We start from the raw sequence: 27,670 nt of genomic DNA, 5'->3' as shown, positions 1-27,670 counted from the left end.
TGCCATGAAGCATTTCTGGTTGAAACAGAAATGAGAGAGAAGCAAAGAATGCCACAGACTTTGCACAAGGGATGAGCCATTGCGGGGGAAAGATGGCCATGAAACTCTCCCTCCTGTTCCTCACCTGTTCAGGGCCTATCAGGTGAGAGTGGAGAAGGGAAGGAGGTGGGATCTCGTGCCTCAGAGCCAATCAGAGGGAGAGCTTCACAGACACTCATGTTGTGAAGCCCCACATGGGAGGACGGGGGGGGGGGGGGACTCAAATACTCACAGAATACAGCAGGGTGACACTGACGTACTGGATAATACTGTACAAAGCCATGAATTTGAACACACAGAAGGAGGTTATTAAAGCAGCCCGGCCTTCCCTGTGAAGACAAAGAAATGCACATGACGAAATCCAGGCGAGTCAAGAACTGCATACCTGAGGCCAGGTAAGAGCTTAGGAAGAACTTCCTGGTGGGCAGGGGAATGGACTCCCTGGAAAGGCGGGACTCTCCTTCGCTGGAGGTTTCTAAAGAGAAGCTGGATAGCCACCTGCCAAGGATCCTGCAGCCGCACTGATATTCTTCTTAAACTGAGGTGCCCAGAACTGGACACAGGACCCCCAGTGAGGCTTGACCACCCGTGGATATTCTGTGCTGGGCTTCGGTTGCTGCTGCCGCCCTTCACCCTGACCTGGCATCCTTCCCCAAAAGGAAAGGACTTCCTCCACCAGGCCCTCCTCTTGGCTGGCACCCCCACCTCTCAGGGAGGGGGGCAGCTGTGCCCAGGTGGGACCTGAAAGACCCTCCAAGTGGCCCTTACCTGATCAGGCTTGGCACGCAGGAGATGCTGGGCGTCCGGGAGGTGAAGGGAGACGCCACAGAGGCCTCCAGCTCCGAAAGGGAAATGCCACCGTGTGCCCTCTTCAGTGCCTGCCCAGTCGCAAACGGAGCAGAAAGGAAAGGGTTAATTCTTTCGGTGCGGCGAATGAGCCGCGGATGAGAATCGCGCGTAAACGGAAGAGGCTACTCACCCCGCAGTCGTTTGCCCCGTCGCCACACATGCCCACGTAGTAACTGCAAGAGCAGAGAGAGGGAGAGAATGAGAAGGCAAGAGGAATCTGCTGAGCAGCCCAAGGCAGCCCACCCGTCCTCACAAGGGCCTCAATGGGAAACCCGCATACTGGAGCCCAGAACAAGAGCAACTCTCCCCTCGCTGGCTTCCTGGCTAGGGGCCACTGGTAGCCCTCTCCATGAATCTGCCTCATCCTCCGGTGGGAGGGAGTTCCATAGTTTCACCATGCGTTGTGTGAAGAAGCAAGGGAGAGCCAGGACCCCGCAGCATTTTGGCCCAAAGTCAAGCCCCCCGCGAGCCCGCTTCTGTTGCCTGGCGTCTGGGCATCTGGGCTGAGGACCAGGGCCAGGGCCTGGGAATCCTGAGCTGCAGCAAAGATGGTTCCAGGGCATTACTCTCAGCGGGAAGAAATCACCACTGTTGGCTGTGATGAAGAAGCAGGGCTGCCTGGCATCATTGGGTGAGGGGCAGCCAGGCAGCCAGAGATGGTCAGGAGGAAGAGCGCTGGTGCCCCCTGGAGCGAGAGAGAGAGGCCTCCACGCTGGCAGTCCTGCTCCAGGCTCCCACAAAGCCAGGCAAGGGGGCACGGCTGCTTGGCAAAGCCACTGCCAGAGCAACAAGCCTTCTCTGCAACACAGGCCGGGACGCAAGGCCCCCAGACCCCCTCTTCACAGCAAGGAGCCGTTACAGTATTGGCGGGGGCCAAAAATTATAACATTATGCATGGCATTGAGAAAGTGGATAGAGACGAGTTTTCTCCTTCTGTCCAATGAAGCCGAATGCCAGAGGATTCAGAACACGGCACAGACTTAAACTACGGAACTCACTTTGATGGCGTCTGGAAGCATCTGGGTGGCCATTGAGAGAAGAGGACGCTGGACTGGCTGGGCCACCAGCCTCATCCAAGATGCCCTCACTACGCTCTCAAGGAGCTGAGCTGAATGTGGCTTCTGAGATCAGTTCCACAGCAAGTTCCAGTTCACAAAAATGTCATCTTACACTTTGGGTAATGACTCATTCAGTAAGAAACTGAAACTTGGAAGCGTTTTCCCCAAGAGGGCTGGGCTGCTGTGCCCATCAGAGGGCGCCAGAGAGCTCTGCGTGGCATCAAGCGCCACGTGCTGGTGGTGGGCAAGATGTTCTGCCTGACCCTTCTGACTTGAGAAAGACTCCACGGCCCTCTTCTTCGCATTGCGCCTGTCCAGGGGAGAGCAGTTCCAGCTTGGCTCCCCGTGATTGTCTCCGCCCGCCCCCCAGAGACAGGACCCAACAACTTAGGGGGCAGGCACTGTGGGGAAGGGCAGGGGCAGATTCTTAAAAAGTGGCCCTTTAGTGCCAAGAGGACTGGCCAACCGGCCCCCAAGCAGGCTGAAGCTTGATCCCCGACTGGGAAGAGGTCAGGGGTGTGGCCTGGGCTGACCTCTGGAGACTGGCTCCTGGCTCCCTGGCCCAGAGGGCAGGGGCAACACCCCTAACTCAGTGCGTGGTTTCTCCTTGAAGGGCAACCCTCACCTTTAAACCAGAGAACTGTGGCTACAGCGTTTTATGAAGCTTTGGGGCTGCCTGAAGAGTCGGGTCAAAGCAGCAGCAGCAGCAGCAGCAGCATCAAAATTAGAGGGATACTTACTCTACATTTTGCAAAGCCTCCACCAGCTGGGTTTTCTGGTCCGGTGCCATGCGGGCAAACACTGTGCCATGCAACACAAGCTGAAAAACAGGGGGGGGGGGGGGCTCTCAGCAACGTAATTAAAACGGGGGGGGGGGGGGGCAGAGATCAAGCATTTTGACGGCAGGGACGCATTTCACACTCTGGGAAACTCCTGCAATGCTTCTCGAAATACAGGGCACAGCCCTGGTGCCTGAAAGGAGATCGCTGGGGAAAGTGCAGAGAAGGAGAACCAAAACCATCCCAGGGAGGAAAGACTAAGGCATTTTCGTTTAGGGAAAGAGTGTCTCTGTGGGGTGTGGAGGCTGGAGGGTCAGGCTAGGACCTGGGAGACCAGGGCTCAAATCCCCCATCGGCCATGGAGCTCCCTGGGCCACCTTGGGGACCAGCCACTGCCTCTCAACCTAGCCCACCTCACAGGGTTGTTGTATTAATTTTTGTTTGGGGGGAGGAAGAACATGTGCCATATAAACAATAAAATAATGATTACTATTTCTGAAGGCAGTCCTGTATAGGGAAGTTTTTAATGTCTGATGTTTTACAGTGGAACCTCGGGTTACAGTGGGGATCCATTCCGGAGGCTGCAACCCGAAAACGACGCAACCCAAAGTGCCACATCTGCGCATGTGCGTGGTGCGATTTAGTGCTTCTGCGCATGCACGAACAGCGCAAACCCAGAAGTAACCTGTTCCGGTACTTCCGGGTTTCTGCTGGTCGCAAGCCAAGGGTGACGTAAGCTGGAGGCAACGTTACCCGAGGCTCCACTGTATTGCGTTTTTAATATTTTGTTGGGAGCCTCCCAGAGTGGGCAGCATATAAATAGTAAAATTATTATTATTATTTCTTTCATTTCTACCCCACCCATTTTCCAAGGAGCTCAAGGTGGCTTATTATTATTATTATTATTATTATTATTATTATTATTATTATTTCCTCCTTGGGGGAAAAGGTGGGACAGAAATAAATGAATGAATGAGAAACTCTGGGCTGGCCAATGCAATGGGGTGGCAGGAGACTCAGGAGGGAGAAGAGGAATTTCCTACATGCAAAATGCACCATGGACTTGCGGGTGTTGCTGCCACAGGCCAGCTGGCGGCTTAGTTGCGTGGCTTTTTAAAGAGTGAGACAAACTGGGGGTGGGAGGTGGCTATCAGTGGCTACTGGTCAACACGGCTATTCAGTGGCAAACCACACAGGAGGCCTGGCAAGTGTGTTGTCGTGATGCAACCACTTTGCCTGGAAGCTTCCTGAAGGTTTCTAGAAAAGGGGGCGCATGGTGGAGACATGGGAACTTCAGTTTTTTATGCAGCAGGGTTAGCTTATTCTTAGCAGCTCCCAAACTTAAACTTTGCCTTTTACTTAGGAAACATGAACTTGGTTAGCATTCAGCTCTGGTTACACAGCCAAGACGGCTGTCAGGGCAATACTGAGCTCCATGCGACGCTGCAATGGGCAGAAACAGCAGCACAGAGCTCTCAAAAGCTCCTGCTCATCCTGGGAGGAAACAGAATATTAAATGTTCTTCTGCAAAAGTCATCATCTCATCTGTTTTTTTCTATCTGAGACATCAGAAAAGTGGGGGGAGAGAGGTTTCAGAATGTGACAGGTTTAACAGTGGTTAAGAAAGTTAAATACCTGGGGATCAACATGACAGCAAAAAATGGGAATTTATTTAAAGATAATTATGAAAAATGTTGGGCTGAAGTGAAAAAAGATTTAGAAATTTGGTCAAATTTGAAGCTTTCACTGCTGGGCCGTATTGCTGCGATAAAAATGAATGTATTGCCTAGAATGTTGTTTTTGTTTCAAACTTTGCAAATTGTGGACAAAATGGATTGTTTCAAGAGGTGGCAGAAAGATATTTCTAGATTTGTCTGGCAGGGCAAGAAGCCCAGAATAAAATTTAAAATACTAACGGATGCAAAGAAAAGAGGTGGATTTGCCCTGCCAGACCTCAAACTTTACTATGAATCAGCAGCTTTTTGCTGGCTGAAAGAATGGCTGCTTCTTGAAAACACTGACATTTTGGACTTAGAAGATTTTAACAATGTATTTGGATGGCATGCATATCTGTGGTACGATAAGGTCAAAGCACATAAAGCATTTAAAAATCACATTGTCAGGAAAGCATTGTTTAATGTTTGGATAAGATACAAGGATTTATTAGAAAACAAAACTCCAAGATGGCTGTCACCAATGGAAGCGAAAGCCTTGAAAAAACTCAATATGGATGTCAAATGGCCAAAATATTGGGAAATTTTAGAACAAGATGGAGATAGACTGAAATTGCAGAGTTTTGAAAAATTAAAAAACAAAGTGCGAGACTGGCTCCATTATTTTCAGATAATGGAGGCATTTAATTCGGACAAGAAAATTGGCTTCCAGGTGGAAAAATCAAAATTAGAAACTGAATTGTTAGAACCCAAAACTAAGAATTTGTCAAAGATGTATAACTTGCTGTTGAAATGGAACACTCAGGATGAAACGGTGAAATCTGCTATGATTAAATGGGCACAAGACGTTGGATACAACATTATGTTCGCTGACTGGGAGCAGTTATGGATCACAGGTATGAAATTTACGGCATGTAATGCCCTAAGAGAGAATATTATGAAAATGATATACAGGTGGTACATAACCCCAGTCAAGCTTGCAAAAATCTATCATTTGCCCGATAATAAATGTTGGAAATGTAAAGAAACTGAAGGTACATTTTTTCACCTTTGGTGGACGTGCCCAAAGATTAAGGCTTTCTGGGAAATGATATATAATGAATTAAAAAAGGTATTTAAATATACCTTCCTGAAGAAAACAGAGGCCTTTCTCCTGGGCATAGTCGGCCAAACGGTGTTAAAAAAGGATAGAACTTTTTTTATGTATGCCACAACAGCAGCAAGAATACTCATTGCAAAGTATTGGAAGACACAAGAGCTTCCCACACTGGAGGAATGGCAGATGAAACTGATGGACTATATGGAACTGGCGGAAATGACTGGCAGAATCCGTGACCAGGGAGAAGAATCGGTGGAAGAAGATTGGAAGAAATTCAAAGATTATCTGCAGAAACATTGCAAAATTAAAGAATGTTAGAGTGATGTTGGATTGAAATTAAGTGGCTTCTAGCTATACAGGCTTTAAAGTTATATATAGATCAAGATTAAGGATTAGGATTAAAAAAGTTGAAAGAACTGGAAATTGGCTTTTAAGAGGTAAAAATTTAATGTTATATTATATTAAGATTAAGGATTGGGATTAAAAAAGAGGGAAAGAAATTGCTGGACAAACAAATTGAACTGGAATACAAAAGAGGGAGGTATGAGGAGGTCCAGAAAATAAGTAAATTTAAAAGTGGTGATGAAAAGGTGGCATTGTTTTTAACTGTTTTCTTTTTTGTCTTTTGTTTTTTTGTATTATGTATTGTGTATTTTTGAATTGTGTATTTTTCTTTTTTTATTTTTAATTCTTTTTTACTGATGTGTTCTTTTTATTGGAAACTCTAATAAATATCATTTAAAAAAAAAACAAAAAAAACAGAAAAGTGGGGGGAGCAGGGGAAATGCCCCCTCTGGTTGTCTGTGCACCGTGACAGAGTGAAATAGGAAGTTAGAAGAGACGTTTCATGATTCCCCTCCCGCTCCTCTCCCGGCGATGGGAGTTTTGCCCCCGACTCTGGCCCCCCCGAGAGCTGCTCCAGATACAGACCTTTGGGACGAGGTCCTGGAAATGCTCTTGGATGACAGCAAAGGACTTCCCGTTCATCGCAAAGTGGTACTTGGTCACGTGGGGGTCCTCGAGTCTCTCGGGGGGCAATTTGACGGGGATATCCTGCGACAAAACAGCAAGGGTCATCAGCTCGCAGGCTCACCTGAGAAACGGCTGCCAATTTCCTCTGGCAAACAGTTAAGCAATGCTACGAGGAACACTTTTGGAAAAGGAGAAGCTGCAAGGGCCGGGGGCCGCCTTAGAAGAGCCCTTCCACCTTCGTCCTCCATGCTGCCGTCCGTGCTGAATGCTGCAGAACCACTGCTCTCAGGAGGGAGGCCTTGTCTGCAGAGAACCCCTGGGCTCAGAGGTCAGCACCGGCTGCCCATTTGCTACCGGGCCAAGTTCACGGCATTACGATTAGAAGGCCCTTCACACCTTGGGACCAGTTCACCCATGAGATGGCCTGACCCCACATGCGCCCCCTCGACCGGCCTGACCCACAGATCTGGCACCTCAGACTTCGTTTGCACTTGCAAGAAACCGATCATTTAGTCTGGCAGTTCCTACACTTTGGACCTCAGGAAGACGCCTTCACTGGACTAAAAACATCCTTGCTTAGGCAAGCCTACCCAGATATACTTAGAAAGCTGATCACATTTTCATCTTGTTTTAACTTTTTGTACATTTTAAAGTACTGCTGATTTTTTCTTGATCTTTTTGTCTGTTTGTTTTTTGTAAACTGCTTTGAGGTTTTTTTATAATCAAGCTGTGTTTAAATGTTGCGGAATAAATGAATGAATAAATAACGCTGGGCTCCAAGCAACCACAGTATGGGTTGGGTGGGGGAGAGAACAGCAACGCGCGCCCCCCATGACCGACAGAGCTCTGCCGTTACCTCTGAGTTAATGGCTGGTGGGGAATCGGTGCCTTTGGCGAGGGCATCTGCATAATGCCAGTTGATCCTGGCGGTCTGGCCGTCCTTGGGGGGCAGGGCTTCAGCAATGATCACCTTTTCTTGAGGTAGAATCATCCCACAGTCCCTGGCCACAGAGATGGCCGTCAGCATGTTGTCACCTGCGGAGAAAAAGCACAGCATGCTTCGCTGGGCCTCGGTTTCCCCTCCTGGCCAGCCCTTCCTTGCCCTTCTAATTCTTTACGCCCTGCCATCCCTCCCCCCCCCCCCTTTCTGGATCAGCTGTTTCCTCATTTCCTTTTTTTTTTAAAAAAATTGTTTTTTAAAAAGATTTTCTTGATTTACAAAGGTATGTACAATGTCTCTCATATTTCCCCCCCACATAACACTTTTCTTTCCCCCCCCTTTTTTTTTACAAATTGGTTTCATTTGTTGAGACATTAGGAAGAAAAGGGGGAAAGAGGTGCAGGGGGGGAGATGAGTGGGGTTGGGGTTGGGTGGCGATGTTTCTATTTTACTTATGTGGGGTTTGGTGTCAGCGTCGCTTGTGCAGGTTCTCTGCTGTTCATTTGTGTTCCTTTGGTGGTGAGAGAGGTTGGGGTTGGCCTAGGGTGTGGCTGTTCGTTTGTGGTGGTCTTTGTTTTCGTGAGTGGGGTGGGTGGGTGTTTTGGATCAGGTTAGCCATATTGATTTGTATGCTGTTGGTGGATTAGTGTCATTGTCTTGTTGGGCTGTGTACATGATAAAGGGGATCCATACCGGGGTGAAGGCATCTTCTTCTGTTTGTCCCCGTGTCAGTTTCAGTTTTTTGGTTAATTTTTCTAGTAGGGCTGTTTCCCATACTATTGGGTACCATTGGTCCATGCTTACTCCTGACAGGTCTCTCCAGTGTCTGGTTATGGTGTTTCTGGCTGCTGAAAGTAGGTGGGTTATGAGTTCTTTGTGGTGTAAGGGGGCATTGTTGTCTTGGAAGATGTTTAGTAGGCCCAGTTCTGGGGTGATGTCTAATACTTGCTTGGTTATTTAACATATTTCTCGTGTGGCTGTTGTCCACAATAGTTGGATTTTGGGGCACTCCCACCACATGTGGAGGTATGTGCCTGTGGAGGTGCACTCTCTCCAGCATTTTGGTGAGGTTCCTGGGCGTATTAGCGCTACTGTTTCCTCATTTCCATTTGCAATCTCTAAGGATCACAAAATTGCAAAGCTGAAAGGGACCTGGGGGTCATCTAGCCCAACCCACCGCAACGCAGGGATCACAGGAAAAGAACCACTGACAGATGGCCATCCAACCTCTGCTCTTCAGAAGGTTGCTCCATTCATCTCAGTGCAGCACCTCCCTCTGGACTACACAGTCCTGCTCAGCGGCTGCACAGGGACTGCCCTCCACCCCACCTGCTTCTGCCTTTGCAGACAGAAGAAGATGGAGATGCTTGGGGAGGGGGGCAGAGGGGCTCTGAGTCTGGCTAGGGGAGGGGGCCACCCAGAGCTCGGCTGCAGGGGGCTGCGCTGGAATAGAAACTTCAGCAGCAGCAACATCATCGACGACAAGAACAAGGCAGAGCCCCTGGCCTGGCTGAGGCCCTGGCAGCCCGAAAAGGCTTCACAACAGCATCTCACCAACCTGTCACCATGACTGTGCGGATATTGGCTTTGTGCAGAACTTCAAGCACAGCTGGGGTTTCTTGCTTGAGCTTATTCTGCATGACGATTAAACCCAGGAAATCCATGTTGCCCTCAATGGCATCTCTGCAGCAAAACGGGAGGTGAAGGGCGATAGGGTGGGAGGGGGAGAGAGAGAGAGAGAGAAAGAGAGAGAGAGAGAAAGAGGGAATGCAGACAAACACCATTAGGAAAACTACAGTTCCCTCCAGGGCCCGATGCACTGCAAAGAAAAAGTCACTCTGGGGACAATTTGCAAAGGGCCAACACATTATGCATGGCAGCAAAATCCTGTGCAGCCCACAAACTGCTCCAAAGGCTCTGTCCAAACTGGGTGAAAAGGCAGTAAAACAGCACCTGTTACTATATTATTATTATTATTATTATTATTATTATTAATGAATTATTTTTTACATGCATCTCATTGTGATCTACAAGAATATCATAAGAGTTAAAAATAAAAAGGCAATTTAAAAAGTAGTACTACTAACCTAAAGACTCAAAAACAATACAAAAATGGCAGAGACCTTTTCATTGAGCTGGACAGAACAAACATGTCTCCCGTTGTTTCTGAAGAGGGTTCCACAGACCAGGGGCAGGTGCATCGGAAAGCCCCCCTCCCAGCTACTGCAAAGTGGGACTCGGCCACATTAGGCCTTTCGAGGACAGACCAGACCTTCCCCCACGGGACCCAATGGCCGAGGGAAAAGGAGGTCCTTTAAGGAACCTGCACAGGGACGTGCGTCCTAAACCCCAAAACCTTGAACTTGGCCTAGAAGCGGATGGGCCGTGGGTGCGAATCCCACAAGCAGGGCGTTATGCAAAGCAGTGCTGCCCGCCAATGCCTGAGGCTGAGCCTTGTGATGGCTCTTGAGAAAGGCAACACCATGGGCCGTGGGAGCGGCAAGGAGGTTCAAGAAAGACTTGCTTGCAAAAGGCACAAATCACTCAACACTAGCTTGGGCGTCTTTCAAAAACTGAATTAACTGGACAAATTGGTGGGAAACAGCTCTGTTGGTGGCTTTTTGCTTAAAAGCAAAATCTCAGGGGTCAGAGGCAGCCCACAAGGTGCTTGGGAAGGTGTAAAGGGGAAGGAGGGCCAAGCCTGGAGGGACCAGGGCCAAGAGCCCAAAGGAAGAGTGTTTGAAGAGGCCCCCTGTGACCCAACACAGGGCTAGGGAGTCACACGGCTTCAAATGGGCACCTGCCCCCCGCTCACTCCCAGCACACCTACGTTGCTCTGGGATGCCAACTTACCGGGCGACATTCTGGACTTTGTGCCAGGTCAGTTTGGATTCCAGCCTCCTGTGAGCAAGGGCAATGACACGGAAGCCCTGTCTGGTGTACTCTTCCAACACCCTCTCAAAATCCACGGGCACTGAAAGGGGATTGGAAGGAAAGGGATCAGAAGAAGCACCTTTCAAGTGAAGGCTTGGAGGAAGGAAGGAGCCCTCTCTCCCTTTACCTGTCTCTTGCTTGCACAGTCCGGCAACCACCTCCGGAGCCCCTTTGGCGTAGGCATCCATCCTCTTCTGCCCAAGGGCTCTGGCCACCACGCACATGCGTTGCAGAGCAGAGGAAAAGGGAAACTGCCGCACGATGCCAATCTCGTAACTGGCCTAACCGAGCGAGAGGAAGGGGGGAGTCAGGGCCTGCTCAGAGGCACAAGGGGGGAGAGGAAGGGAAGGGGGCAAGAAGAGAAGCAGAGAGAGAGAGGGAGAGAGAACACTCACCGAAAGTTCAAAGAGCTCCTGCAAAGGGGGTGGGAGGAGAGGGGACAGAAAAAATAAAATCATTACTATCTGCAACAATAATAATAATAATAATAATAATAATAATAATAACAACAACAACAACAATAATGTATTATTTATACCCCGCCCATCTGGCTGGGTTTCCCCAGCCACTCTGGGCGGCTTCCAACAAAACACTAAAATACAATAACCTATTAAACATTAAAAGCTTCCCTAAACAAGGCGCCAACTGCTTTCCAGAAGAATGAGAAGGCAGCTCAGCTTCTCCAGCAATGGACACTCAAAGCAGCTTCCCATCAGCTGTCCAACTGCCCAACCAGCATTTTCCCAGCACCCCATCTTCCAACCATCGGGTTCCTCTGAGAGACATCTATAGGGAAAGCCCCCCCCCCGAAAACGCCCCCCCCCCACAGCTGGACTGCTCAGCCGTGTGACAACAGGCCCCAGGTCTGGGAGGAGGGGGCAAGGTGGGGAAAAGCTCTGCGCAGAACTACCATTTCCTCGTCGGCTGCTGGTTTTGGGTCGGGAAGAAGCTGCTTGGGTGGCTGGACCACGGTGGGCATGATGCGGTTGTGGAGGGCGGTTTCCTCCTCCGTCGCTTCTTCAAGAATCTGCAGGAAGGAAGCGCATGTGTGAGAGACGCCCTCTTCCAAGTGTGAGGAGCGTAAGAGAGGAGCCCAGCCGGATCAGGCCAAAGGGGGGGGGGACCCCCAACCGCCTCCCGGCCAGCATCCTGTTCTGGCCCAGCAGGTGCTCTTGTGGGAAACCTGCAAGCAGCGAGCCGAGCCCAAGAGCATCTCTCTCCCCCTGCAGGGGTTTCCAGCAACCGGGATTCAGAAGAACCGTGGAGGCAGAGCAGAGCCATCCAGCAATCCCCTTCCTCCGTGTCATGGTCCAATCCTCTTTTAAAGCCATCCCAAGTTGGTGGCATCACTCCCTCCTGTGGGAGGGAGTTCCACAGTCTAACTCTGCGCTGCGTGAAGAACGTGTCGGGATGCAGAGGGTCGCAAGGCCAGCTGGGTAGCCCCAGCTGGGTCGTCTCCTTCCAGCCGCCCCGCTGCAAAGACCCACCTGCCTCTGCTCCGACGTAAATCAGCAACCCAGCCTTCAAAGCCAGGGCACACTATACCAGCCGAGCGAACTGCGCACACAGAATAGGCATGAGGCTTGTGGAAGCATACTACAACTACGGATTTATTAATCAGGACAAAGAGACATGTCGTCTCTCATTGTCTTCTCAGAGAGACAGGGAAAAGCAAAAGCTATACACACAAAGGAAGTTCCCAGCAAGCTGTGCTGGTATGTAAACAGACATGTGACATGCAACAGTTCCATGTCTGCAACTAAAGGTGGAATGGAAGTTTCCAACAGAACGTCCCTTTCCCCTTTGCCAGATGGAACAACCCACCACTTCCTCCCACTGAGTGCTGCTCTGCGGGTTCTCCTGATCCCCCCCCCCCAGCCAAGGTAGGGGTGGGAGTCCACTTCCTTAAGGTGAATCCCACCCTATGACCTTTCAGGGGTGGAATCAACAGCTCGGGTGGCCCTGCTGCCTTGCAAAGCTTCCAGCATCCCAAGAAGTGGACCGCAAGGAGAACTGGCTGCATATTTATTTATTTTACTTACATCTTGCCCCTTAGCCACAGACATACCCTTAAAACCCAAGCCTCATTTGCACCTGTGGAGTCTGAAACCCCAAACCAAACTGCAGGCAAAAGGAGAACTGCCAGAGAACTTCTCACCCATCCAGTGGCTTCAAACATCTTCAAGTCAAGCGGATCTCCTGAAAGGACTCCATCGATTTTGGTCAAGGAGTGACAGGTTGCCATGCAGGCAATGAAAGGCGACTTGACGAGGCTCTCGCTGCAAGCGCTTTGCTCTGGCAAGAGGAAACTAGATGCCAAAAAAGAAGAAGATTGGGAAGACAGCGTCATTCACATGCCAGGTGAGCTGGTTCTGGGAAGGTCCGATTCTCTCCCTAGGCCTCCAGACTAGACCGATAGAAAAGCCAAATTCCACTCAGCAAAAAAGCTGGATAAATTCTATCTGGAACCAACGCAGAGCTTTGCAAGGGCACCAGCTGAACTTGGGCCCACCAGAAGAGCCTGCAGGATCAGGCAAAGGAGGCCCACATTCTCTGGCATCCTGCTCTCTCAGGGGCCAGACAGCAGCCCCCAAGAGAAAACCACAGGAAGGATTTAGCACAGGAGCAGCGCCCTCCCCTCCTCCAGCTTCCAGCAACTGATAATGCAAGCATTAGAGAGGAGTTCAGTTGCTGAGTTTTTTGGGGCCGCCACACCCCCAGTTCCACAGACTCATCTCCAGTGCCCCCTACCCTATAAAAAGCATTATTCCCACTAAGGAAGAGGTGAACACCGTAAGATTTGTAACAGTAACAATTAATTGCCCATTTATTCAAAATCCATCTAAAACTATTCAGTTCAATCAAGTCAACAAAACTGATGAACTTGATCTGGGGTTACCAGCTTTTCAAGGTCTGAGAGTCATTTACACCTCCAGCCGCTTAGCGCCCCCTAGGGGATCCCACCCCAGGAGGTACTGCCAGCCCCTATGGGCACCACTGGTTTAGATACAAGGGGCCATGGGGTGGCAAGAGGAGGCCTTTTCTGCAGTGGCTCCCCACTTGTGAGATGCTCTCCCCAGGGAGGCTTCCCTGGAGCCTTCACTACATATCTAGGAGCAAGGGGAACATGCTTGCCTTCTCCCAGGCCTTGGGCTGCTTAAATAATCTATGGCTTTTTAATTGTGGGGTTTTTTGGCCGGGGGGGGTGTTGCTTTTTTGTTATTACATTACGATTACGATATCTTTATTGTCATTGTCCCTTGCGGAACAATGAAATTGAAAAACTACATAAAACTACCACAAAACTACATAAAACATTCAAAACCCCTAAAAACTCTAAAACCCGATTTTAAAATACACTATACTACAGAGGCCCCTTATGCTGCGTTTAGAACCAGAATTGCATTAGCGTAGAAACTGTTTCTCAGGCGGCTAGTCCTGGCCTTTATAACCCTATACCTTCTTCCAGAAGGCAGAAGCTGAAAGAGATCATTTCCGGGGTGCGTACTACCATGTGCTATCTCTGCCGCTTTCTTATGGCACCTGGCAGCATAGATTTGATCTAAGGTGGGAAGAGTGCGCCCAATAATTCTCTCCGCAGTCTTTACAACCCTGGATAGCATTGTTTTTTCCCTGGCCGTGCAGCTCCCAAACCACACGCACAGACCATAAGTTGGTACGCTCTCCACAGTGCAATGGTGAAATGCCATCAACAGGTCCTTTGAGAGATTGCTTTTCCGGAGGATTCTCAGAAAATATAACCTCTGCTGTGCTCTCTTCACCAGGTCTTTGCTGTTCTCTTCCCAGGAGAGTTAGGAAGAGACTGGTTAGGTCGTCTCTCAACTCCATTCCCAGAAATCGAAACATTCCCAGAAATCGAAGCATATTCTGTGTATTCTTTTTTTTTTTTTATGTTGCAAACTGCCTTGTATCCTGCAATTTCAAGGGGCTCCCCTGGCATCCTCTGATGGGCAGCCCTGGCACCTGGCAGAGCAGAGCAGGACCAGATGAGGAGCCTGGGAGAGGAACCCGGTGCTTCCAAGAGGAGAGTGCATGTTGTCCCTTTTGGTTTGGCCCAAGGGCCCTATTTTAACAGTAAGAAAGCCCCCAAGGCGGGCGACGTTCCACGGAAGCAGCTTACCGAGCGTTTTCAACCCTCTGGATTCCCCAGAGATCCAGGCCGTCTTCGGTAAGGGTGCCTGTCTGTGGAGGGGAGAAGGAACACGTGAAAAGCAGAGCCAGAGATAAGGAGCAAAGTCTTTGGCCACTGGCCTAAGCACAGGGAGCGCCGTCTCAAAATGCGTCTAGAGGCACAGGACTAACCCCAAAGGAAGCAGGCTGACCTGGGAACCAGAAGGGAGCCCCTGGCCCTGTGGGCTAACCTAGCGGGAGGCCAAAAGAGAAGGAAAAGGGGAGCTTCTGCAAATACTTCACCTCCCTCACACCCGAGTTTCAATTATTTTCGCACCCGCTGCAAGGCTGTGAAACTACTAGCCAGGACCCTCGGAGGGGAGGGAGCCAGACAGACGCCCCTCTGCCCCAGTCAAGTTTAGAGGGATCACATTCTATGCCCAGGAATCACCCTGTGCCAACAGCAGTGGCTGCATTTCCAAATGCTGGCCCTGTGCAACTACAGAAGGCCAAGAGCAGGACTGCGGCAAAGGTCTTGCCGCCTGGCACCGGTGGGCAGTGAATGTGTCAGCCTGGCAAGGCCTGCCCCTCCCTCCCATCCCTAAAGCAGCAGCGGGTGGAAGGGAGAGGTTCTGCAGAGCAGAAGGGAAGGCTTTCCTTGACATCGCCGCACTCGCCCCAGGCAACCTGCCCAGCTCTAAGCCCCTCAGAACACGCAAGTGCAACTCATTAAAATTAATTAGCCTTGTGTAAGAAGAGCCAGAGGAATTCAAGCTCCCTGCAGGATTTGCTTTCCAAGGCCCGTTCCCCCCCCTGAACCCTCCCTCATCTCCTGCCCCTTGGCTCGCTTTGTTGTTTTTTCCTAAATCAAAGGAGGTCTGTGATCAGCTCTGGAGGAAAAACGATTTTAGAAACAAAAAGCAAGGCATTCAGAGATTAGAGGGCCTGGCTGCTCCTGCTTTGTTTTGACCCTGCAGGGAAGGGGTCCAGGGTAGGATCACCGGGCCCTGGAAAAAAAACCAAAAAGTAAAAATAAAGCCATGCTTTTGTGGCTATAATAGCCTCAGAGGAGGAGTCATCAAAGAGTTTTACAAAAGCACCGAAAACTTTTCCCTCTAAGCTGTGCCACTTCAAACTCCGCTCTTCTTTCCCCCCAGCAAAAAGGAAGATGGCTCTGTGGTCTCTCCGTCCTCCTCCCACTCAGCCTGCGCACTCAAGCGGAATGAAGGACGGGGCTTAAAAGGGAAGAGGAGAAGGCCAAACACCTGCAGGCCCCAGGGAAAGGGGAGGGCTGTTTCTGAGTGACTGCATACGTGGCAACCCCCACAGAGGCAAGCTCACGCAGATGCAGAGGGGAAGGAGCACTTGCGCTGCAGAGGGTCAGTCTAGATGGCCCTTGGGGTCCCTTCCCACGCTGCCATTCTACATGCAATAGCTATTCAGGCTCTTATGGGCTGTTTCTTTTGCTTAGGCTCCTCCCCTCCAGTCGCCTACAGAAGCCACCCCAGAGGAAGTCACAGGGCTGCAGGGCCTCTCCACCAGAGACCAGCAACTTCTCCTTCCTTCCTCCCATTCCATCTGGGCACGGCAAGAGCCTTTTCCACCCCCCAGCAGCTTCACAGAACACCCACCTCAGCAAAACCAGGCACATACAGGCTGTGAGGGAATCTGGGCACTAAGGAATTCTTCACTGGGTGACGTCAGAATTCCCTGGCTACTTTCTGCACAAGCTTCCCAAAAAGTTATCAACACTCTCCTGATGCTTATTAAAAGATTTTCACATCTGTCGGGCAACGAAGCTGAAGAACCCCTTCTAATCCCCGCCCAACACAAGTGCGCTCTCTCTGTGACTTGCTTCTTTGCAGGGATCTTACTGAATTAATCTCCTGCACAGAACCTTCCTGAGGGGAACTAAGCAAGGAGAAAACACCAGGGTCCACCTTTTGCCCCTTCTGGGTCTGGCCTCGGCTCAGGACAACGCACCCGCCTGCGTCATTCCGCACAACTGAGCAACACGACCCCCCCCTTGAAGTCTGTGGCAGGAGGATGTCAGAAGCCTCATCCTGAACTCAGCTCAGAATGTCTCAAGGAAAAATGGCAAATGATCTGCACCTTGTCAAAGCACACGAGGTTCAGCTGGCCGCAAATGTTGATCCTCTGAGGGCTGATGCAGAAGATGCCAATCTTCCTCAGCCGCCGTTGTGCGTAAACGATCCCCGCCGTCATGGCGGCAGGAAGAGCGGGCGGCACCGTGATGGTGATGATGTCCAGCGACTCAATGATGATGATGTCGGCCGAGACCTGCGGGAGGAGAGGAGGAAGATGAGTGAGAGCAGGGGCCAGCAGAGGGGGCCGGTCCACTGTCCCTCAGACCTTGTGGGGGGGGCCAGACTATATGGGGGGGGGGGAGAGAACAAATTCCTACACCCCACAAATAACCCAGAGATGCATTTTAAATAAAAGGACACATTCTACGCATGTAAAAACACACTGATTCCCAGACCATCCGCGGGCCGGATTTAGAGGCAACTGGGCCAGATCCAGCCCCCAGGCCTCAGTTTGCCTACCCATGAGTGAGAGGGTGACTCACCGCTGGCTGCCCAGAGGCCAGGCTGGGTCCAGTTCAGCCAGCCCTTCAAACACTTGCGCTGAGAGATTCCTGCAGCAGGTGCTGTGGGAAGCAGCCACGTCCTTCGCCAGAGGCATTTCCGAGAAAGGCTTTTGCGTTGCCTTTGGACACCTGCAGCCTGCTGATCTAGCAGCACCGTTTCACCCAGGCAAGACCTTGTGCCAGGGGAAGGAGGGGAACTGGGAGCTGGGATGGGGAGCGTTCCTTTAAGCGCGGAATGTCCCAGAACCAGGCAGCTGCTGGCACGAAGCCCCCCCCCCTTTCCTCTCTCTGCCAGAGGTCCTGTGGAAGCACCGTCTGCCGGAGCAGACAGGCAGCTATGCAAACCTGGGAGAAGGCCGTTTCCCATGCTCCTGAGATGCAGGTTTTGCAGCAAGCATTGCGCACCCCGCAGGCATCCGAGGGCCAGGGGCTGTAGCACTGCTTTCTGGTACAGTGGAACATTGGTTCTAGAACTTAATCCATTCCAGGAGTCCGTTCGACTCCTGAAACCATTCAAAAACCAAGGCGTGGCTTCCGATTGGCTGCAGTAGCTTCCTGTACACAAGCGGAAGCTGCATTGGACGTTCAGCTTCTGAAAAATGTTCACAAACCAGAACACTTCCAGGTTTGCGGCCTTTGGGAGCTGGTTTGTTTCTGTTCGGGAACCAAGGTACCACCGTATTTCAAAAAGAAGCCCTAGCAAAACTAACAACTGACAATCTATGCTGAACACAACCAACTGGGAACTATGTGAGTCGGCAATTTCTTCAGAGAGCTTTCTGGATTCAGTCAAGAAAACCACGCGGCAGGCAGGTGTGTTGCATCTATGGCTGGGCAAGGGGAAAGAACAAGCCACGTCCCCAGACAGCTTCGCTTGGCATTTGCCCAGATGCGGCTCTGCCTAGAGACCGTGAAGGAGGAGGGGGCTGAAGCAACCGCCCCCCCCCCAGCCAGTGATGGATCTGCAAGGAGACAAAAGGGGTGGGACTCCTCCTACCTTGTGGAGAATGCTGATGACAATGGTGTAGAGGAAGCCAACCCCTGCCACCCCCACCAGGCAGAGCAGGAACATGTAGGCATCTCGGTAGAGCTTGAAATCCGTTGGCTTTGGATACAGGATGGAGCGGACCAGCTGCCCTTTAGAAGTGCTGAAGCCTAGGAGGAAGCAAGGCGGCTTTCAGAGACGGGATCGGAAGCGCAAACCTACAAGTCCCTGCAGCTGCCAAGGCAGCATTTTGTTTATGACTGTCTCTGGGCAGGCTGGCCAGGCAGCAGAAGTCCCTGCTACAGCAGCAGCAAAAGCCCACCTTCAAGGACAAGCAAGTCACTCAGAGCTACAACGGAGGAGAAAGGGCTTCATCAATGGAGACATGCGGATCTTCCAAAGGTGAGCCCTTCGGGTGAGGAGGCGAGGGAGGGAGAAAGCAAGTGCCCTCCGGAGAGATCAGGCCCAAGGCCACAGCTCAGCGCCCCTGCTCTGCATGCAAAAGGTCCCAGATTTGATCCGTAATAGCATCTGCAGGTAGGGCTGGAAGAGCCCTCCAAGTCTGAAGCTTTCATGGAGGAGAGGGCTAGGGGTGGCTGCCAGCCACAATGGTTGGAGGCAACGATGCTTCTGCCAACTGGCTGCAGGAGGCGACAGGCCTTGCTTGCTGGTTTGCCACAGGCATCCAGCTGCCACTGTGGGAACAGGATGCAGGATTAGATGGGCCACTGTGGGCCTGATCCAGCAGCACCTTCGTACGTTCAGGGCAGGCAACCCTGAGCTCACGGGCCAATAAAAGGCTGCCTTTGGTGTTTGCACAGACTCCCGGAGGGCAGCATTGGAGGGGCAGGAGGGAGGAGGCCAGAGGGACGCCTCAGCACTGCACAAAGCTGCCAGCACCAGACTAGGTTGGATGCTGCAACTTGTCATGAGCCATCACAGCTTAGCAAGAGAGAGAGAGAAATCCCCCCACACACTTGCTGCCTGCGCAGAAGGCTCTGTCTCACCTGTCCTGACCACGATGGCTTTGACCAGCTCCCCCGTGTAGAAGCGGGTCTGGATGACGGTCGTGCCGCAGAACAAGGTGTGCCTCCGGTGCCCCTCGGGACTGTACACCTCGTCCGCCAGGCCCCCCTTGGGCTCCTCCGTCGGGTTCGGCAGGTTGGTCTTTGTGACGGGAACGCTTTCGCCTTCAACGAGACAAGGGCACAGCTGACAGGGCGGAGATCCCAAGCCCCAGCAGCACCACCCAGGTCCCAGCTGCGGATCGGGGCCCCGCCGGGCCCTCCCCGTTACCTGTCAGCATGCTCTCGTTCACAATGCAGGTCCCGCTGAGGAGCACCGCGTCGCAAGGCATGATCATCCCGTTCAGAGGGACCACAATGACGTCCCCAGGCACCAGCTCCGTGGAAAGGATCTCCTCCACGCCTGGAGGCCGGGGAGAAGCAAAGGGTGAGATCCTGGCCCAGCAGCTGCTCGGGCTGCTCTTCTGCTCGGCCAAGGGCCCAGGGTGGCTGGCTGGCTGCTGTCTCTCCAAGAAAGCTACTTGCTAGGAGAGCGACCCCTGGCCCACGGGAGATCCCTCAGGGATTGGGACAGGGAGCACTATCCAAGGTTGGAGTACAAGACACACCCCAGCTAGGAGAAGGGGCAGGAGAGACAAAGACAGAGAGACAGAGAGAGGGGCCCATGGGCCCATGCAAGAGAGAGAGACTGTAGTCTGAAAGGATGGTTGGAGGTTGGCTGCAGACTGAAAACACCTTTGAAGGGGGCACTGCAGAGCCTCTCCCTGGAGACCTCGGCCAGTGAGCAAGGAAGTATTACTCGGAACAGACCTCCTGCTATTAGCAGACCTAACTTAGTCCTGCTTATTCATTTCAATGCATTACCAGCAAGTAAAACTTAGCTGATTGCAGTCTTATTTATTTACTTGCCGCCCACCTTACTGGGTTGCCCCAGCCGCTCTGAGCCGCTTCCAAAAAATGGTAAAACCACAGTAAAACATCACACATTAAAAGCTTCCCTATACAGGGAGAAATGGGTCTGCTGGACTCCACTGATGCTTCCTGGAGGGCCCACTATGGCCAGACCCCACCCCTGGGCCCAGCCAGGACAGTCCCCTGGGAGAGATGTCCGGAGAGAACTTGCCCCTCCCTCCAAGGAAGCCCCCTCCCCACAAGGAAGGCAGCAGATCCACTTTCCCTTTCAAATAAGCACAGCCCCCCCCACCTACCTTGGTTTGCTCTGCTGACCGACACCCGGATGACGCTGTGAGCAGCTACCAAGTCATGAAGCATCATGTATTGCTGGGGAGAGAAGGGGGGGGGCGTTAGTCAGTAGCACAAGGGGCACTAAGGGGATGGGCCAGTGACTCCCAGCTGCATCACTGCCCCCCACCCCACAAGCACTCTGGAGGAAGTGGAGCCCCGGAGCAAGAAAGCAGCCTGCTAGCAGCAGCAGCAGCAGCAAGAAACAGGAGGCCTATCCGGGAAAGAGAGAGATTTGTGGCTGGCAGAAATGCCGAGCAAGTCGCAGGAGGTCAGCCTGTTCTGGAAGGGGCCAATGCCCCTTCCCCTGAAGCAGTGGTGTCCCCCCCCCACCTGATCAGCCTCTTCCTCCATCTGTGAGTGGTCCTGCCTCCTGAACCCCCGCCGCTCAGCACTGCCCTGAACCCCAGGAGTCGCTGGCTCAGTCTCCAGCCCCCTCGCCTCTGCCACACACTCGCCAGAGCATTGCCAGCATTAGGCCAATCCAAACGTCACAGAGTGGCTTGCAGGGCCCGGGGTGCCATCGAGTGGCACTTGCCTCCTCCTCCCCCTCCCCCCTGCTCCATTCTGGGACCCTCAAAAGCTCCCACCCTATTTCGGTTGCCCTAACAGATGTATTGCCTGGCTATGGATTTTGACATTTTTCTTAGGGCCAACATGGGTATCTTCACCATTTTTGTGTGTGCTGGAATCTAGTTCCGAATCTTCTCTCCTCCCAACTGCTGCCGCCCAAAGGACTCTGGGAGGCCCCCAACAAAACAGCTCCATCAGTGCAAAGGCTTCTGCCTGCCCCATGGACCGTCTCCTCCCTCTCCTCTTCCTCCCCAAACCTCCCAGAGCAGGACTGGGGCAGGCATAATGGGGGGGGGTACACCAGGAAAGGAGTTGGGGGACGTTCCACAGCACCCACCTATATCCTTGCACTGACGGATCTAGTTTCCTGGATGCCACCCTCTGAGACGGCTGGGCAGAATTGGGCAAGGCCTCCTCTGCCCCTTAGTTCACCCCCAGACCACACTTTGCACCACCAGAGTCACACATCTTTCAGAAGATCTGGCTGCCCTTCTGACTGCCTCCCTCCCACCCTCCGCTAGTCGCCATGTGCAGCTGTCACAACACGTGAGGAGATTTCAAGCTACGCCGGTTCAGCTCTGCAGGCTGCAAAGCGTTTGCAGAGCCACACCCTCAGCTGGGAAGGAGAAGAGTCAACATCCGACTACAACCCCACCCGTTGGGGGTCAAGTTGCACTCAAGAGCAGCAAACTTTAACAGGCCACGGAAGTGGAAGTTTGCCGCTGGAATGCCAGCCCCAGGGGAGTACCGAGGCAGCAGCTCACCTGCCACAGGTAAGCAGGCAGGCAGGCGCTCAAAAACAGCCCTGGAACTCACCTTCCGGATGGTATACAGTGAGCTAACAACAGAGATCAGAGACATTATCACAATGGCTGCAGCATAGTAGTAATATTCATCTGTGCTCCACAAGATCACACTGAACAGCTGGAAAATGTAAAAAGGATTGAGGACCTGGGGAGAGAGAGAAAACAAAACAAAGCAAGGGATTATGCCTTTTGCACGAAGGAGCCGCCCTCCTCTCTCTGGTGCTGAAGGTCAAGAATTTCATGGCCTCCTATTACATACATTTTTAGAATTCAGACCCATCCTGGTCTGCGTGGGAGGGGAGTGAAGAGTGTGCCAGAAGAGCACATGGCAAGGATTCAGAGCTCCCCTCCTCTCCTGGCAGGGCTGGCCAGCTCAGTGGGCGCAAATGGTGCCCTTGAGGACTTCACCCAAGAAGCCTCTGCGCCCCCTTGCTCTCCCCTTGGCCATCAAGTGGTGCTTCTCCCTTGAAAAGCACGTAGAACCGAAGAAGGAAGTTGGAAGAGGAACACCCTCTTTTGAGGTTCAGGCTAATTTGACTGGATCTGACTTTCACACACACCTCTGCGCGCATGCAAAGATCGAAAGGCTGCGTTCGACACGGCTGTTCCGCTTGTGCAATGGAACTTCCCCCTCGACTCCCCTGCAGCCCCGTCAAAATCTACTCCAGGGGGTTGAGGGTTCCTCTGGAGCAGATTTGGGGGCCACGCAGGGACAGGAGGAGGAGGAGAAGCGTCATTGTGCAAGCGGAGCTCTGACTACCCTTCAAATGTGTCCCCAAAGGGGAGCCGATCCCTGGCTGAGGAGGTGGGGAAGTGGGCCCCACAAGCCACAGAGGGGGCACAGGAGTGGTCTAAGCAAGGGGCCAAGCACCCTGGCACCACCTGCGGGTTCCTATCTCTCCAAGGCCCCCAAGAGAGTTTCCACCTCGGTCAAATGGTGCCACTCCAACGCTGCCCATCCCCACCAGCCGCCCTGGGTCTTCCATGGCATCAAGGCCTGGCGACTGCAGCACACAACCACCTGCCACCTGAATGCCCTGGCATAATGTCAGGCCTGGGCAAGAGAACAGCCTTGCCGTCTGCTCGGCTTTCCTTAAGAGGCTTGCGGCTCACAGAGAGCAGACGTGACACTTGCCAGTTGAGAAGGAAAGGGCCCACGTAAAGCACAGAAACAGACAGACCCCCCCCCCCAAAGCAGACAAACTGCCACCATTGCTCCAACCTGTCTGGTGAAACCTAGAGCTGCCCTTGCAGGTCTCCAGAACCAGAGGGGGAATCCAGGCCGGTTCCCCCTCCATAGCCTTTAACCCTTTCATGCACAGTTAATCCCCAGTCCAGATCCCACAGAGCAGCAGGTGGGAGCCCCCTTCTCCTTCTCTCTCGCAGAGAAAGACACATGCAATTCTTACCTCCTTAATCAAAAGTTTAAAAACGGAAGGCACTTTCACGGCAATTTCATTTACTCCGTAGTATAATTTTCTGTATGAAAAACAGAAGCCAAATAAATAAAAATAATATTTCTAAAAAACGGAAGCATTTTGCTTGCTAACGTGAACAGCAATCTATAAATTACTAAGAAGGGGGCAGCGGCGGCAGCAGCTGGGAGGGAGAATGGTGAGAAGGCAGCTTGGTGTTTTGCAAAACCCAGCGACCCAGAATGGCTCCCCCAGCCCCACCTGAAGGGCAGGCAGAGAGGCCCCCAGGCCCAGGGGCTCAAGGCAAGGCAGGCCTTGCATCGGGGGTGGGGGAAGAGATTTAATTGCAAAGATTCCACATACACACCCCTTTTGCACTTCAAAGAAGAAGAGGAGGAGTTTAGATTTGATATCCTGCTTTATCACTACCCTAAGGAGTCTCAAAGCGGCTCACATTCTCCTTTCCCTTCCTCCCCCACAACAAACACTCCGTGAGGTGAGTGGGGCTGAGAGACTTCAGAGAAGTGTGACTGGCCCAAGGTCACCCAGCAGCTGCATGTGGAGGAGCAGGGAAGCGAACCCAGTTCCCCAGATTACGAGTCCACCGCTCTTAACCACTACACAGTGCACTGCCATACACAAAACCACTACTGAGAGTAACTGCTCAATTTTCAAGGAACAGCTGCCTGAGAGGCTCCTGTACACCCCCCCCCCCCACACACACACAACTTTTCTGTTTGAGTGTACCTGTAATCTCGCATCCCCTTGGTCAGCCCTGCGCTGTGTTCATTATGGATTGCCGAACAGGAAGTGGAGTCATCCAGACCCCTAAAGGAAAGGAAGAATATCAAACAGAGCGTGAGCGCGTGCACACACACACACACACACACACAGGAGTCACCAGCCAAAGTCCTTTCGGCAAAGAGGCATGAAAAACAGCCGGTGGCCCTTACTTTATGGAGCTGAAGTTCTGCATGGCGTCATTCCAGAAATACTTCACGCTGTGGTGGGTGAAATAACGGATCTGGAAGACGCATAAATACAAGGAGGCCATCAGAATGTGTGACTTGACAGCGACTGTTCATAAAAGCAAACTGAGCTGCTGATCGTTTTGAAAGTCAAATGAAAAAAATGTGTGCAGTCCCAGCTGCCCCACACTGCCCCTTTTATTGCTTAATAATCTAATTATGCCCACTGCATTGGCACTCAAATCAGAGGTCCTCACACTCCTGTGGCCACAAACCTGCCTGGGGCACCGGCTCACTGCTACCCCTTGCAGCATGCTGGCATTCCAATCAGAGTCCCGAATGGTGGAGCAGCTGAGAGGAGGGGAAGGGTGAGGCCTCTTCAGCGTCTGCTCACGCACCAGAGCCTCCACACCTCCCCCCAAGCTGCCTTTGTGCACAGCAGCCATTCCCAAGCAACCCCCAGGTGGAGGCAAAGGCACATGGATCAACGCTGCCCATTGGAGGCTGCCACGCAGAGGACGATCCCACAACTTTCCTACCTCCTGTAGGTGAGCCTGGGAACGTCTGTTCAAATCATTTTCGCCCTCTTCAGCCAGGTTGATGTCCAAATGACCACTGCAGCCATTTGTCATCTTCTCCGATGCATATTTTGGAGTCTGCAACAGATTGGGCCCCAAAGAAAGCACAATGCGAACCTTTGCACAAAACCATGTCTGGAATTCATCCTTTAAAAGAGAGAGAGAGAAAGAGAGAGAGAGAGAGAGCTTTCAGAACAAAAGTCTGACAGTGAGCTTCTGCGCCTTTGGATGATCTGACAAACATCGCTGGCAATTTGATAACTGCGAAGCAGGTGCTTAACTATACATGACTCTAAGCAGGTGTGTAAAGGGAGCCCCAGCCCAGAAGTGGGGGGGGGGGCAGACTACACCTCTCAAGGGGGGCGCAGGATGACACCACTGGGCTAAGCAAAGGGGGAGGAACTTTCAGGAGATGACTGTCCTCAGGCGCTGAGAGTTCACCCAGACCCTATGATACAGACACAGGGACTCTTGCTTCCAGCTTCCTCCACACCTTGTAGGGACCCAAACACATGCAGAAGGCAGAGGGACATTCTGCGCATGCGCAACCTTTGCTGTCCCCTCTACATTTCTGTGATTTTATGAGATTTAATAATGAGATGCCTTTTAGCACCTCTGGCAGGCTTCTGCATAGAATTTGCTTTCTGCTTTCTTCCCATCTCCCCCAGCAAAGTCTGCCCCTTTCCCCTCTCCTCTTGAGCCTGCAAGGAGGGGCCAGACCACTTTGTGTTTCTACAAACAGGTGACAGCTCCAGGCTGTGAATACGGCCCGCGAAGGCACCGCTTGGCCAGACTGCAGAACTGCACAAAGTTGGACAGACACGCAACTGGTCATTTCTGGGTGGTGGCCAGTCCCTAAGCTGAGGAGATCTCTGCACAGATCACATGTGAAGTCCAAAGCCCAGGGTCCTTGGGGCTACTGAAGGTCCAGGCTTTGAGAGCGGCTGCTCAAAACACTCCTTTGAAGAGCAAGCCCGCTTGACCCCTCGGAAGCTTCCACAAGAATTAAATGGTTCCTGCCAGTTTTTCAGCCAGGGCGGGGAGGCAGAAACCAGGGCGATGGCCCTCTGGATCAGACGCTCCTCCTGCCATGCAAAGAAAGCTTTGTGGGAGAAGCCTGTCCTGCCCAGAGGCTACGGCCAGCCTGGTCCTCCACGCCTCCCTGGGGATCTCCCCTGCCAAAGAGGGCGGCACTCACTGTTGTCCGCAGCAGAACCACTTTGCTGCCTCGGAGATAAGTCCTCCTGCACGTCGCCTTCACCCGCCACTGAGGCATCCAGTAGAGGAGGAGGAGGAGGAAGCCGCCCGTGCACAGCACCCCCACAGCCACCAGGACCATCTTCCACCGGCAAAACGTGTAGCCGTAGATCTTCTGCAAGGAAGAAGGGGAACCAATGAGACCAAGGCAATGGCACAGCTGGCAGCGTGGGCAGAACAGCCTCAGGACGCCTCTGCTCTGCTCTCCCTCCCTCCCTGTGGCAGGACCAGGGGGGTTCCTGGAGGTCGCTCGCTTCACGGCAGGAGCCCAGGGGCAGCCACCTATCTAGGCCAAGGAGAAAGGACAACTGCGAGACACACGGACACCGTCTGCTGCAAGAGCTGCAGGTCCTATCAGACTCTTGCTGGCCACTGGAGAGCAGGCCAAGAAGCCACACATGTCACCCTGTCCGGCTGCTGACCAAGTGACAGGGAAAAAAACACCCAGGGCGAGAGGAGGGCAGAAAAACAGCCGAGGATAAAATCAAATGCAAAATGTGACCAGGAACTTGTCCCTAGTGAGTTTTCTCCAGCCTACGCCTGAGTTCCAAAGCAGAGTTACTGGGGGCAACTGAGAACATTTCGTAAAAATCGCTTCTGGCAAGAGAAGGGAGTTTGCTTTTGTGCTCAAGTGCTGCTGATTCCCTGGGGCAAAAGGCCCTCAAGATTTCTCCACCAGCTGTGTTTCTAAGCACCCACCTACTCACTCGCAAGCTCCAGCTTGTGCGCTCAACCCCAGAAACCCACAGACGGGCAGACTGTCAGAAGACGGTTGGGCCGTGACACCAGGCCAGTGAAACACGTCTGCGCATGAGATACATGCAGTAAAGGCACAGGGCGTAACCCTTGGGGTTCCCTTCCAACTCTGCAATTCTGTGATTAAATTCCACATCTCTGGTTTGCTCTCCACCGCCAGAAAATCTAAGGATACTGGAAGCCAGTGAGGAGGCCCTGAGCAGCTTCCAGACCCCCCCACACCGCAAGAGGCCGAGATGGATGGCAGAACAGAGGGGGCTGTCTTGGCCTGGCCACCTTGAGGAGCCCACTTGAAACTTCTGGATCAGGCCCAGCTGAAATGAAACACACTAGATGATGACACAAATGAATCTGACCCTCCTCTCTTCAACTTGGGCAGAATTTTACTGTCTGGAAGAGCGGAGGGCGGGGGGGGGGAGTGGCAGGGAAGGGAGGCAAGCAGGCAGGTACTTGGAGGACGGCCAGAGGCTTCTTTCCACTGTCACACGGCAGAGGAAACAGAAGCAGCGGGAGCCCACAGGAAGATGGAAAGAAATCGGGGCCAGAACTCTGTCCGGAGCAGCTGCAGGGAGGCTCTGTGAGCTCCGACAGCAACAGAGGGGGTGGGAAAGGTGGGGCAGTCCTGACAAAGCAAACCCTCAATACCGACCAGAAGGCGGCCTGGGAATCCCCCTGCCCACTTTCTCCATACCAGGCTTCATTTTATAAACTTGTGCCAGGCCCCCCTTTCTTCTTTCAACACCCCAAAGCCCAACGTGCCGTAAGCTTCCTCCTAGAGCGGCTGCTCCAGCCCCTCTCAGCTGCCCTGCTCAAAAGCTCTTCCTGCTCTACGGTTTCCTTTTTGAGGCGCACTGAATGGCACTCCAAGGGGGGGGCGCACCACAGATGCGGAAAACGGCATTATGACATTGGCAAGCTGATTTCCGCCCCCTTTCCCTAAAGATCCAGGAGATGGAATCTGCCTTTCCCGCAGCTGCCGC

The 27,670-nt window shown here is 52.5% G+C and overlaps 1 protein-coding gene across 4 annotated transcripts in view; it reads right to left on the bottom strand.

Annotated features, from left to right (window-relative positions):
• Positions 1-27,670, bottom strand: part of ATP13A3 (ATPase 13A3) — a 50,268-nt gene that overhangs the window by 10,196 nt on the left and 12,402 nt on the right. For all 4 annotated transcript variants that reach the window (XM_081007382.1, XM_081007381.1, XM_081007380.1 and 1 more), the window contains exons 3-26: positions 25,876-26,049; positions 24,639-24,824; positions 24,085-24,155; positions 23,879-23,959; positions 23,126-23,195; positions 21,727-21,861; positions 20,304-20,376; positions 19,367-19,498; positions 19,078-19,260; positions 18,083-18,240; positions 16,587-16,775; positions 14,485-14,546; positions 12,502-12,652; positions 11,254-11,370; positions 10,739-10,756; positions 10,471-10,624; positions 10,263-10,383; positions 8,968-9,092; positions 7,326-7,504; positions 6,428-6,550; positions 2,687-2,766; positions 1,019-1,061; positions 808-917; positions 272-368 (exon numbers count right to left, since the gene is read on the bottom strand). In XM_081007382.1, the coding sequence (XP_080863508.1) occupies positions 272-368; positions 808-917; positions 1,019-1,061; positions 2,687-2,766; positions 6,428-6,550; positions 7,326-7,504; positions 8,968-9,092; positions 10,263-10,383; positions 10,471-10,624; positions 10,739-10,756; positions 11,254-11,370; positions 12,502-12,652; positions 14,485-14,546; positions 16,587-16,775; positions 18,083-18,240; positions 19,078-19,260; positions 19,367-19,498; positions 20,304-20,376; positions 21,727-21,861; positions 23,126-23,195; positions 23,879-23,959; positions 24,085-24,155; positions 24,639-24,824; positions 25,876-26,049 (2,832 nt within the window). The remainder of the gene's footprint in view (positions 1-271; positions 369-807; positions 918-1,018; positions 1,062-2,686; positions 2,767-6,427; positions 6,551-7,325; positions 7,505-8,967; positions 9,093-10,262; positions 10,384-10,470; positions 10,625-10,738; positions 10,757-11,253; positions 11,371-12,501; positions 12,653-14,484; positions 14,547-16,586; positions 16,776-18,082; positions 18,241-19,077; positions 19,261-19,366; positions 19,499-20,303; positions 20,377-21,726; positions 21,862-23,125; positions 23,196-23,878; positions 23,960-24,084; positions 24,156-24,638; positions 24,825-25,875; positions 26,050-27,670) is intronic.

Source organism: Podarcis pityusensis (genome assembly GCF_964106645.2).
Source record: "Podarcis pityusensis genome assembly, chromosome: 5".
Taxonomy (NCBI): Eukaryota; Metazoa; Chordata; class Lepidosauria; order Squamata; family Lacertidae; genus Podarcis; species Podarcis pityusensis.
This window is presented reverse-complemented; position numbering and strand designations above follow the sequence as displayed.